The 12,229-nt window shown below is 35.8% G+C and overlaps 1 protein-coding gene across 13 annotated transcripts in view; it reads right to left on the bottom strand.

The window, feature by feature from the left end:
- Positions 1-12,229, bottom strand: part of CDH18 (cadherin 18) — a 444,808-nt gene that overhangs the window by 33,415 nt on the left and 399,164 nt on the right. For all 13 annotated transcript variants that reach the window (XM_015854439.3, XM_032442474.2, XM_032442475.2 and 10 more), the window contains one exon: positions 3,802-3,938. In XM_015854439.3, coding sequence (XP_015709925.1) covers positions 3,802-3,938 — 137 coding nt within the window. The remainder of the gene's footprint in view (positions 1-3,801; positions 3,939-12,229) is intronic.

Below are 12,229 nucleotides of genomic sequence, written 5' to 3'. Positions count from 1 at the left end.
AAGAACACCCTGAACATACCCCAGGCTAAAAAAAACCACAATTCTTTCAGCCTTTTGTTGTATGACTAGTACTCCAGTCCCTTTAATGATTTCACTAGACTTGTTCCATTTGCTCCATGTCTCTTTTGTCCAGGTGGGCCTAGACCTGAATCTTGCACTCCAGAAGTAGTCTTAACCAACTTAGCAGAGCAGAAGGATTACTTCCCTTGATCTGCTGGCAACACTCTTACATGTGCAGAACATTATGTTGTTGCCTGCCTTTGCCTCATGTAAGCACTGCTGAATCATGTTCAACTTGTTGTCCACCAGGATATTCAGCCAGGCATTTTTTTGAAAAGTTGCTCTCCAGAGAGATGGCCTTCTGTATGCACTGCTGCATGGGGTTACTCCATTTGAGGTGCTGGATTCTACATCTCCCTTTATTCAAATTCATAAAGCTCCTGTTCATTCATTACTCCAGACTGCTGAGATCCTTCTGGATGGCAGCACAACCTTCCATTACCCCAGCTTTGTGTCATTTGCACACCTGCTGTGTGCACTCTGTCACATAACCAGGTAATTAATGAAGAGATTAAACAGTATTGCATCCATTATTGGCCCCTGTGGTACTCCACTAATGACTAGCCTCTGCCTGCCCTTCAGGTTGCTCATCACAGCCCTTTCAGTGCTCCATTTCAGACAGTTTTCAGTACAACTCACTGCTCTCTTATCTATGACACACTTCCACAAGCCTTGTTCTTGTGTGAATTTATCTCAGTCTTCCTTAATTTTTAGTGTTTTAGTTGGTAATCTCAATCACTTGTTGCCTATTTTGTGTGTGCTATCATTATAGTGACTTTTAGTTGATATATCACAAACTACTCTTTAGAACTCCTTACCTCATTCCACTGTCAAAGGAACAACCATTCATAAAGGTGATATTTCTTTCCTCTAAATCAGCTAATGAGACATGACTAGTTTTAAGTGAAATCATATTTTTAAAACTATTGCCAACAGCTTTTAGTCCTTTCCCTCACTCCAAACACAGTTAGTAGACACTTCAGTATAAAATACAGAATTGTTTTACCATGTTCCTTGTCCCTTAATGCCACAAGGAGATTTCAGGAAGTACTTGCACTGAAACAGTCAAAGAAATTACATTGATGGTGTGCTTTGGACACCAAAATCTCCATTTTCAATCACCACATGCTGCTGCGGAAGAACAATGCATGTCAAAGAAAATAAAGGATTGTCCCATTCTTCTACCAGTGAACTTTGCTGTGCTTTAGGCAGCATCTATGCAAACAGAAAAATCACTGTTCATGAAAACAATATTACTTCCACAGAGGAAAGTGGTAGAGGTTATACCAATTTCACAGAAGACATTTGAGCACTTGGATATCATAAATTTGAGGCTAGAAATATAGTGTTGATTTTAAATTTCTTTCACATAAAATAAGCACAGCATCCAGTAGGTTATTCAAAAGGATTCTGTTACTGAAGTGTAGTGTTAAGTAAACAAGAAAACACTTCAAGAAACTAACTATAACAGTAAAATTATTTCAGCAGAGCACCTTTTATTTCTGAGGCAGAACAATCTTTCTGAGCTTTCCAGATTCTGCAGCATTCTTGGTTAAGGAAATTGTTTCAGAAAGCTATAAATGACTTCCAGTACATCAGACAAACTTGAAGATTGCCTCTCTGACAGCCAAAGCACATTTTGGTCATAGTGCTCCATCTATTTTTCAACCTCAAATCTTATTTATGCCAGACCTTGTGGATGGAACTGAAAATGAATGTCATAAATGGATGTAAGATATGTAATAGGTAGTGCTTACAAGTTTGGGCCTTCATGCTGTATGCACAAAATATGTTCCTTCTTCAGTCATGTATCCACTTACTGCTTTTACAATGTATTTAGAAGACTGTGTCAGTGTTATAATTTTCAAATTACTTTATATAAGAAAATGACAAAGAAGTAGGCACAAAGAAAGTTTATCTGCCATTTACGCTGCATTTTAGTCTGTCTGTCATCCATTTCCTCCTCTCTGTTCTCTCTCATATTTTTCACAACTGAATTGTTATCCAAGCTAACAATACAGATCTACTTATCTCCCTAATCCCCACCTTGAAAGCAAGAGAGGCAATGCAAGGGAAAGAACAAGACTTACATTTCCCTTAGTAAGTAGCATCTTGAATGGAGAATTCTAAGCTGGCTTTCTTAAGAAAAAAAAAATATATATATATTTCATCCTCATTATCCAGTCAGTTATCTTTTATTTATAATCTTCCTCAGCATAGAAAGTGCAATACCACTCACTAGACTATGTGAAATAGGTAGTGCAGAAAGGTACATTTCAGTTTAATACAATTGAGATTTATTTTTGCAAAATAGTAATATTTGGATTGTTTCCCAAAAAGACTAGTGACTACTTTTTATTTTCTTTTTTTTTTTTTTCTTTTTTTCTTTTTTTTTTTTCTGTATGTTGCAATGTGGCTTTAAAATCTTACTTAAAACTAACACTTATTCACTCATCATTAGGCTTAAACTAAATAAATTTTGTACTGCACTGCAAATATACTGTTAAGCACAGAAAGGTGCTGTGGTTACCATTTGTGAAGAGCTAACCATAAAACTCTAGATTTTATTGTTTAATATAGAAATTTATGTACTTGAAAGTGTCAACTTAGTTGAAACAGCAGGTTAATAAGCAAAAACAATTTGTTGTCCTTATAAAATATGTAGGTGCTATTAATTCTGCAACATATGCTAGCCATATAGTGGCAGAAGAGATTTCATTTAAACCTGGAAATGAAAGAGAGGAAAGCACAGGGGATTCACATCAGTGGCACATGTTAGAAGTAACAAAAACGTAGTCTGTCATCTAGCAATGATGGCATACACCAAAGGAAAAAAAAAAAAAAAAAAAAAAGAGGAAAGAAAATAAACAAAATGTCACAGTTTGGATCAAAATCACTTTTCATTGAAAAATGGTATCACTAAGAGTACTCAGAAAGAATGGGTTTACTGATACCACATGGGATTTTTTTTCTTTTGCTTGGCTGATTTTTATCCTCTACAACTTGGTGTCAAAGTAAGGGCTCTGTAATGAAAAAGTTAATCTTTATTTCTTTAAACTGTCCCTGCCTCATGTAAAAATATTTATCTGGGATATTTATTCAGATATTTCTGACAATGTCCGTAATTTTTTGATGTAGTGGAAATTCATCACATTTGAGGCCTTTTGAATGCAGTGGGAAACATTTTTTGTCTCTGCCTGTTAAAGGCCAGAAAAGCACAGTGACAATCAGCAACTACTAGACACCTGTGGGAAATAAATTAATATTGGCATATTTGACAAACATAAACTATAGTTACAAGAAGAAAGGATTAATTTCTCTGACTGTACCATGCAGTGGTGTCTTCTAAGATGCATATGAGTAAGATATGACAAGCTATTTATTTTAGGCCTTTCAATGCCTGCACTGTTCCTTGGTTTAAAAAAAAAAAAAAAAAGAAAACAAAAAAAACCAGTCCTATTAAACACAGAACAACACGGTAAACTTACATAGGTGGACTCACACAGGCTTGTGGGGTTTTGTTTGGCTGATCTGTGGAATTAAGGAAGTTACACAGACACAGAAATTTCTCTTTTACTGTTGTTAGTTAAAAGAAAAAAAAAAAAAAAAAAGTAGCTTTGTCTAAAAAGAACCTAACACTTCAAGATAATGCTCCTAAAAAGCAAATATTAATATTTTCCTTTCAATTTTTTTTTTTTTTTTTTTTTTTTTTAAATACTATGTGCCACGTATGTTATTTACCTATCTCAGAAGCAGCCACTGTGATGTTGTACCAAGGTGTTTCCTCTCTGTCAAAGATCTTGGCAGTTTTAATGGTTCCAGTATTAGCATCAATGGTGAAATATCTATCTTCTTCTGTGTTATGATCAATGAAATATCTAAGGAGAAATAAAATAGTAAATATATACTCATTGTACAAAGTATGCTCCAAGGTAACAGAAAGCTACATAAGAATATTACTTTCAGTCTTTCAAAGATTGTGGAGATTTTAGAAAATATCCTAAGAAAAATTCTGTATTATGGAGATGCCTGAAGAACCATTGTTTCACTCCTTTCATAATATTATTTTTATTTGATCTTTTGATATATAATAAGATTTCCAATCTGAGTCACAAATACCTATGCATTATAGATATACCTATTGCTAACAGATTATATTTTAGACAACAGTGCTCATTTCTGTCAAGACACTAAGCATATTTACTTTGATTACAACACACAATGGAAAGGCAAAACAAAGAAAACAGAAAACTATTCTGCTTAAACAGCCTGTTCAGTCCCAGTACCTGCTTTGAAGCATGCATTTTTGACATGGAGTTGACGACATAGCGACATAAGCCATTTTAAACATGTACATTACAAAGACTAGAAGCAAAAACTGCTGATTCCCAGAGCCGCTGTTGACATTAACCTAGAAGCAGCCCTCCTTAACTCCCTTGGCTTCTGGGCACTCTGCCTAGCAGAGAAAGTAAAAAACCTTCAAGTGGGTAATGGAAGCAGATGGGAACACAAAAGAAGAGATTGACAAGGCTTTTTTTTTTTTTTTTTCCTTTTTTATTTTTCTTTCTTTCTTTCCTTCTTTCTTTTTTTTTTTTTTTCACAAAGCCTGAATTGCTTACAAAAGCTATTGTAAGCTTTTAACAAATGAACCAATTACACACCCTTATTAAACCTTCTCTTTTAGACCTAATGAAAAAATAAGGAACAAGACAGAGCCTTTTATGTACCATAATTGTTTTTCTTGATAATTTGCCAGCCTTGCTCTCATTCTAATATATGGAAGCTACGTATAGATTAAAATGATTTATTTGTCCCATCCAACTGCTCTTATTTCTACATCACCAAAGGTTTAATTGCCAACTAATAAAAAGAGTGGTGCATATGAAAGCTTCAAAGATAAAAAAAAATTAAAAATAATTTTAGTTTTATTACTCTCATAGTATACTTATTTAGACTATTTACTGAAATGGAAAACAGACAAGCAAGTAAACATTTGGATGAATTATACAACAAAATAAGATATGTCTTGTGAAAAAGCAAAGGAAATAAAGGACTAGAGGAGGAGGTAGAAATTTGAATGAATCACCTTAACTGTTCAAAGGACACGAGAGAGTGTAAAAGCCAGCTAGGATGAGACGACTTAGGTTAGATTATGCCAATTAAAGAGAAACTAAACCCATTTCTTCTAGCTGTAAGAAATTTTTTACATATGCTTACAATAGGGTAGTTTGGGTTGTAGCATTTAAGATTTGTCTTTTCATGTTTCCCGTATTTTCAAGAAATAAAAGTATGTCAACTAGGCACTGGAAATCTGAGTGGACCAAACCAGACTAGAAAATCTGTCCTTTTTGACTCTTTGCATTCTTCCTCTCAAGATCCTAAAGAGTGAAACATCCCCCATGTGAGCATGGGGGTGGTTTGAGCAACAACAAATCTTTATGTTTCTCTGGAATAAAAATTTAACTTACTGTCTCCTATCCAAACTAAGTCAGAACCCATGTGACCTATCAACAACCAACACTTGGGAACACCTCCTTATAAAATACTTCAGAAGTGTTCAGTGATGATACTTAAGATGTGGAAGGTGGCAGTAGAAGGTGCTTCAAGTAGAAAATGACTAAAAGGTCTCCATAATAGAAGTAAACTGGAAAGATCTTGAATATGTAGGAGATGGGGGAATCTCTTGTAAAGAATTCAAGTCAGGAAGTATTCTTCCAGAAAACATTATTTAATCATGGTGTCCTAAATTGGACGAAACAACAACAACAACAAAACAAAGCAAGCAACATAGATAGAGAAGAAGAATAACTATAATAATAAAAAATGAATTACAAATTTCTGAACCACAGAGCTTGTTGCAGACACACCTTAGAAAGCTGAAGTGCTTAGTAAACTCAACAGTTAAATTAAAAATAAATTATGGACAGTCACTGATTACAACAAACTAAATGTTGCAGATATCCAAGCAAACGTGTGTTGCTTTCAAGGAATACTGGAATCCACTGTGGACGCACCGCAAAGCAAGAAAAAGACCTCCACAGTTATCCTCTTTGTCTAATTTTTTCTAGCAGTATCAGTTCAAGCTACCCACATGGCTGGGAATCAGAATTCACTTTTGAGTTTCAGAACAATTGATTTTTTACCAGTGTTTCTGCTGTTCTTAGTCTACTAAAAAGAATGCTGTGCAGAGCTGTTCAACTGTGAGCAGGATCGGCAGGTTCTCCAAGTAGTTACTTGTATCGAAAATGTTTTGAAAGATTGATTCAGTATCAGAGGAAAAGTTTTACTTCCTATGCAGGCGGATATTCCTACCTTTCCTAACTACAAAGGAACTTTGTAGACAGAGTGGAATCAAACTCTGAAAGTACGTACAGCTGCCATGCTTGGCACAGAGCTATGTTAAGACTTGAAGTCTATCCAGAAGATGCATGCTTCAACTGGATCAGTGCTTCCAGGCTTTATACTTCATAGTTGGCAATGCAGGCAACCTGACAAATTTTTGGACCATGTTAACTGTGCTATTGTTAAGGGAGAAATAATGAAGTCAAGTTGTGCAGGACAAGATGGACAGCACGTGCATACACACACTTCTTTTGCAAAAGGAAGTGGAACAGTGACAGAGGAAGGATAGAAAGAAAATCCATCCCCCAAATAATTTTCCTGGAGACCTTAGCAAGACCCTCTACTGTCACAGTTCTGTCAGGTATATGATAACAAAATGTAATTCCTTCTCTCTGGCTCCAGCCTTTTTCTTGGCTCTGAGGTCTCCTGAAAATTACATGAATTATTTACTGAAAAACAAAACAAAACAAAATATTCACTGAAATATTATTATGGAATATGTATTCTTAATTAAAAAGGATATATATATATATATACATATAAATATATATAAAACATAAATCTTGCCTCTGCAAACATTGACTACTGTTGACAGTGTTTACTTATTACTAACATCAGAGAGAGTGACTACTCTGTGAGTCAGTATTGTGCTAATAACCATAAAAAGTAGGACTACTTGCAGACATAAGCTTAAAAATAGACATAATTTCAAATTGGGGTTAATGAGAGGGGGAAAAAAAAAAAAGTAATAGGAATACACTGCTGCTTTTGTGCACGTCTGATTCATAATCATAACAGATTATTACTTTATCCCTCTATGAAGAAGCAAGAGAACCAAAAAGAACAAGGATCTCTACCAAATATAAAGCTGATGTAGAAAAACGGAAGCTCAATTCTGCTATGAATTGTGACAACCTAATACATCATTTTCATAGACGTGTAACAAAACACTGTCTTAGTTTCTGAAACATGAACAGTTTTTTTCTAAATCACTTACTTAAATGTATTCTATAGAAGCTGAAAGCTCAGTATTGGATGAATAATTTAAACTGCACTTTCTATGTCATTCATAGAAATAAAACAATCCTGAGGTGATTCATTCAGTAACACTTTCATTTCCAGTGACAATAGAAAAATAAAAAATGATACTAATTTATCCACAGAAGCACTTTCTCCCTACATTCTACCTTTTTCATATAGCATATTAAAACATCCAGAGCTCAACTGAATTTTTCTTGATCATGCATAAATAAAACAGTGGCCCTGTCTAAGGCTTTCTTATTATGAAGTTCAGTTCTCTCCCATTAATTCGTATTCTTCCTAAATACTGCTTTCTGTATCACGTTTAAAGCAGCCATTTGCACTTCCAGGGCTCCCATACTTCATGAATGTCTGTGTGAAATAAGTTACAAATGACATTCTTAAAGAGCCAAGGAACGATGAATATTAAACTCTACGATCAGATACCCTAAAAATGTTTTGTAGGATGAATACTCTTCATAGAGCCACTCATTCTTGTCACACGTAAGAGAATATTTAGAACAAGTTTCATTGTATTTATAAAGCACTTAACATTTTAGGGCTTTATAAAATACTAGCCACTCAGTTTTCTATGCCCTGATTTTGGCTGGGGTAGAGTTAAATTTCTTCCTAGTAATTGGTATGGTGATGATGGGTTTTTCTAGGTTGCAAAGAGCTGTAGTGCAAGCTTAGAATTTCAAAGTTATGTCAAAAGTAAATTTTCATCATGACTGTGCAAGTGACTACTTATTCTTACCCATTTAGAATGCATTCATTTAAAAATGAATTTATAGCACTCACTGCAGATATTTCTTAAAGACATTTATTCGTGACAATGCTCTGTGAATTAACATAACCAAGAACTCAGCACATCTGATTTGCATGGTCCATGTCAATAAAGAGACTTAATAACAAGACATGCTCAGGTAAACATCTCTCAATAAACTGTTTACCTCCAGATCAGCAACATAAAACACTCTTTAAGAAATTACATTCAGGATTATGAACACAGGAAAGCTATTAGTCACAGTTCCCAAAGAGTGTCTGAAGGAAATTAAATATCAAAACTACAGGCACTGAGAAATTCAACATGTATCATCTTTTTCTTCAGGGGAGCCACTTAATGGAGTCACTTTACCAACCTCCTCACCCCTACATCTCACCAACCTCCCACCTCCTATGACTTCCTATATCTTTTCCTGGATTTTAGTGACACAAAGGTTCAGTGAGGATTTAAAAATAAAAAATAAAAATAAAAATAAAAATAAAAATAAAAATAAAAATAAAAATAAAAATAAAAATAAAAATAAATAAAAATAAAAATATTAAACTAAAAGTGCTTGCAGGAATTAGGAAATAAAGAGAAACCTATACGCAAGATGGGCCCTAGGCGCTCTTGACATATGTTTGCATTTTAAAGTAGTTGGGTTCTAATAGCACAGAGAATGCTTGAGCATGAAGAAGGTTTTAAAAGATGCTAAAGGAGTTTAATAACTGAACCTTTTAGAAGGGTTTCCGAAGTTAAAGCTCATAAGCATTTTCATAATCTAGCTAAATTATTCAGCTTTGAAATAACATTAAAATCAGTTTAGCAATTGATTAATAAGTGGTATTGTCTGTTAAAATCCCAGTCTCTCTCCTTCCAGTTTTTGTTTTATAGTTAAGCCTTGAATTTGAGAATTTAAATAGCATTTTGAGCATTTGACTTTTTTTTGTTTGTTTGTTTTCATCATTAAAGAAACCTATAAGACATTCCTTCATTATGCTACTATTATTTATTACTAAATATAACAAGAGCAAAAAAGAACTCCTTCAGAAATTTCTACCCTGTCTAAAAAACTCTAAGTTCTAATTAACTTCTAAAATCCCATTTCAGGCAAGTTTGGATTTGCAGTTCATAACATCACTTTGCGCTTGTATATCAAGGTATATCTAATAGTCAGCTCTCAAATAACAGAAACTGGTTACAAGGAACAGCTAACAAAAGGTAGTGGGAATACTGGCCAAATTGATCAGTCATGCCATCTAAATGCTATTAGAAATCAAATACTTTTAAAAGGAAGTCTGTAGGGTTGGTTAAAAAATGTTAGTGAATAATCTCTCAGAAAAAAGTTGGCCAGATTCAAAGGACAGAGAATTTAAAAACAAAACTAACAAACAAATAAACAAACAACACAAAACTAGGGAAAAAAAAAAAAAAAAGAAAGTGTGAGGAACACCTATACAGTGCACAGGAGGTATATAAAGAAGAAAAGCAAGGCAATTGATTGACTGCAGCTTCTTGCATTTGGCCAGCTGGAGAGCTGCAGGAAATGTCCCATAATGGGCTTTAACTCTGGTGCATGCCCTTCATCTTCCATCTTCCATCTCCACCCTGGCAGCAGCATTGCCAGTGAGCCCTGAAGACAAATGAGGTGGTGGGAAGGCAGCCTGTTGCCACTCCTGTCTCATACCACACTGCCTCCTTTCCTTGGACAGTCTATTTCCCCATAGTTCAAACAAACTTCTTCAGGAGAGAAAAGCAATTGGGGAGTGTGACACGGTAGTCACACAGCCAAAACAGCAGGTAACCAATTTTCTCCCTGCAGCATGTCTGGTAAAGGAGACATCAGATGTTCCAGAGTTCTGCAGCACCTTCATTTGTGCTTTCCTGTGGTGAAAATGAAATACATTTGAAGAGAACTTGGAGAAGATGATCTCTGTTTACCATTTCTTCACTTCTTTCAGATAAGTATAGCATTACTTTGAAGAGAACACTGCTCCTCTCAGAGTTCTTGCAGGATATACTGTTCCCACTGAGTTAACTCTGGAGCTAGCTGCCAGCTGATCAGTAGTACCTTGACATCTCCTGCCCAACACTCCCAGCTCACCTCTTGCATTGAAATCTGTGCTTCGCAGATGTGACAGAGACTTCCTTCTCTTTGTCCCAGGAAGGTGAGGTAGCAGGTCCCAGGAGGTGCGGGGGAGCTGCAAATCGCTGCCTCTCTCCCAGCCAAGCCTTTGAGTGGCAGCTGCTGCTTGTTTGCATTTCATGCAGAAGTTGGCTCCCTGCTGCTGCTCCTGTTCCCATTGCCTGAGCACTGCTGGCACACTGCTCACCTTGGACACTGGAAACCAGGAATGCTGTTCACTTGAAGGATATGAGACATTTCTGTAGTCCCATCTTTTCTAGCTGACAATTTCTGTCTACATGTGCTAAAACCACTGATGATCTTTCCTAGCTAATTCTGCCAGTAAATGTAGGCTAAGAACATCCCACACTCTCAGAGGCATAATTCAGAAGTCAAATCAAGATAAAAGTTTTTCTTCTTTTCCTGACTTCATGAATTTCTTCAGAAGATTTCAACTGTCCAACTGCGTTTTTAATAGACATGTTGATGGTAGCACTGTTACAACACAGTTTATTTTTATTCGGAGGGATTAACATTCAGATTCCAGTGTTGCCAAGAAATAAAGTGCAGTCACAGTTACATGAAAATCATTTTTTGTTCCCCAAGGTTTACCAGCTAAATAATGTAATTCTACTTACGTATTCTTTTCTTAATAATGCTAAAAAGCAAACCAAATAAAAACGACATCAATAGATTTATATGTATTTATGGGAGGTGAATGGCCCTACCAAAAGGTTTCATTACAGAGATTATTCAAAAATAAATGCCAACTCCTAAAACCATACAAGAATTTTAAATATTGTTGGTTCTCTGAAGCTAGTGGAAATAATTCTTAAAACAAAGAAGTAACAAAAAATGATGTCTTGGAATGAAAAATTCGGCTCTCACAGCCACAATACAAGGATGTTCTGTCAGTATTTCTATCAAAGATTTAAGTACGAGATAGAGGTGGCTCTGGTTGCTGTAAGATGTTGACCACCATCCTGAATTGGATGCTTCCCAGAAAGAACAGCTGTCAGAACAGCTTACCAACTCAAGAACAGAGGGGTGGATTTTTTTGTTAGGCAGATTTGTTTTGGGGATGGCAGTAGTGCCATTTCATGGGAAAGTGGGAGGCCTGGGATGTGCAGCTTGACAAGAATCAAAAATAAATTGATGCCTCAGGGAAAAAGTCACTAACAGATCTCCAACCTCAACACAATAAAGAAAGGTTTTTAAATGGTTGCTCCCTGTGAAGACAGATAGAGAATCAGAGAAGAAATTGAAGAAAAAATCTACTCTGGCTTTAGCTGTTCAAAGAAAGATGTTCTTTTTCTATTCTGATTTACAGACGTTCTTGAGGAAGAATAATACTGAAGGAATAGAGAAAGCAAATGAGTGAAGAAGGAGTTGAGATGGAGGAGGTCACAGCTCCTCTCTGCTAGCTGCAAGGCATTCACATGCTCTGGAAAGATTCTATAGTGTCTCTGTAGGTGTTGATCACAGGGTTATGACAGCATCATGATTTGAGGGCTTGAGCAAAGAGATGCCTCCCTCCACAAGCTCAAGGATGGCAAAATCTGGGGAGATGCTTCCCCTTTGGGCATGAGAGGGAGGGATGGTTTCTGTACACAATGACACCAATCACAGCAAACTGCCTTAAGTATAGCTAACAAAGCGTCCTATGCACAGGGTATAAAATAGCAAACCAGCCTTATAACTTAAAGGATATCCAAACAACAAGCAAGACACACGAATACAGAAAGATGAAGAGTATTCTTATATTTTCCAGCAGGAGACAGGTCTTATATTCTCTTCCTAGTGACAGTAAAGGAATGGCATAGAAAATGATTCTGATCACATAGGACAAGAAGAAAATGGAAAATATAATTTTCATTTTCAGTGTCCCCAGTCCCATCATATGGCTGAGAGGGCAC

This window comes from Coturnix japonica, chromosome 2 (assembly GCF_054131305.1).
Source record: "Coturnix japonica strain WE chromosome 2, WE-NBRP24, whole genome shotgun sequence".
NCBI classification, from domain to species: Eukaryota; Metazoa; Chordata; class Aves; order Galliformes; family Phasianidae; genus Coturnix; species Coturnix japonica.
The sequence above is the reverse complement of the archived record's forward strand: the minus strand, read 5'-3'. Positions and strand labels throughout refer to the sequence as shown.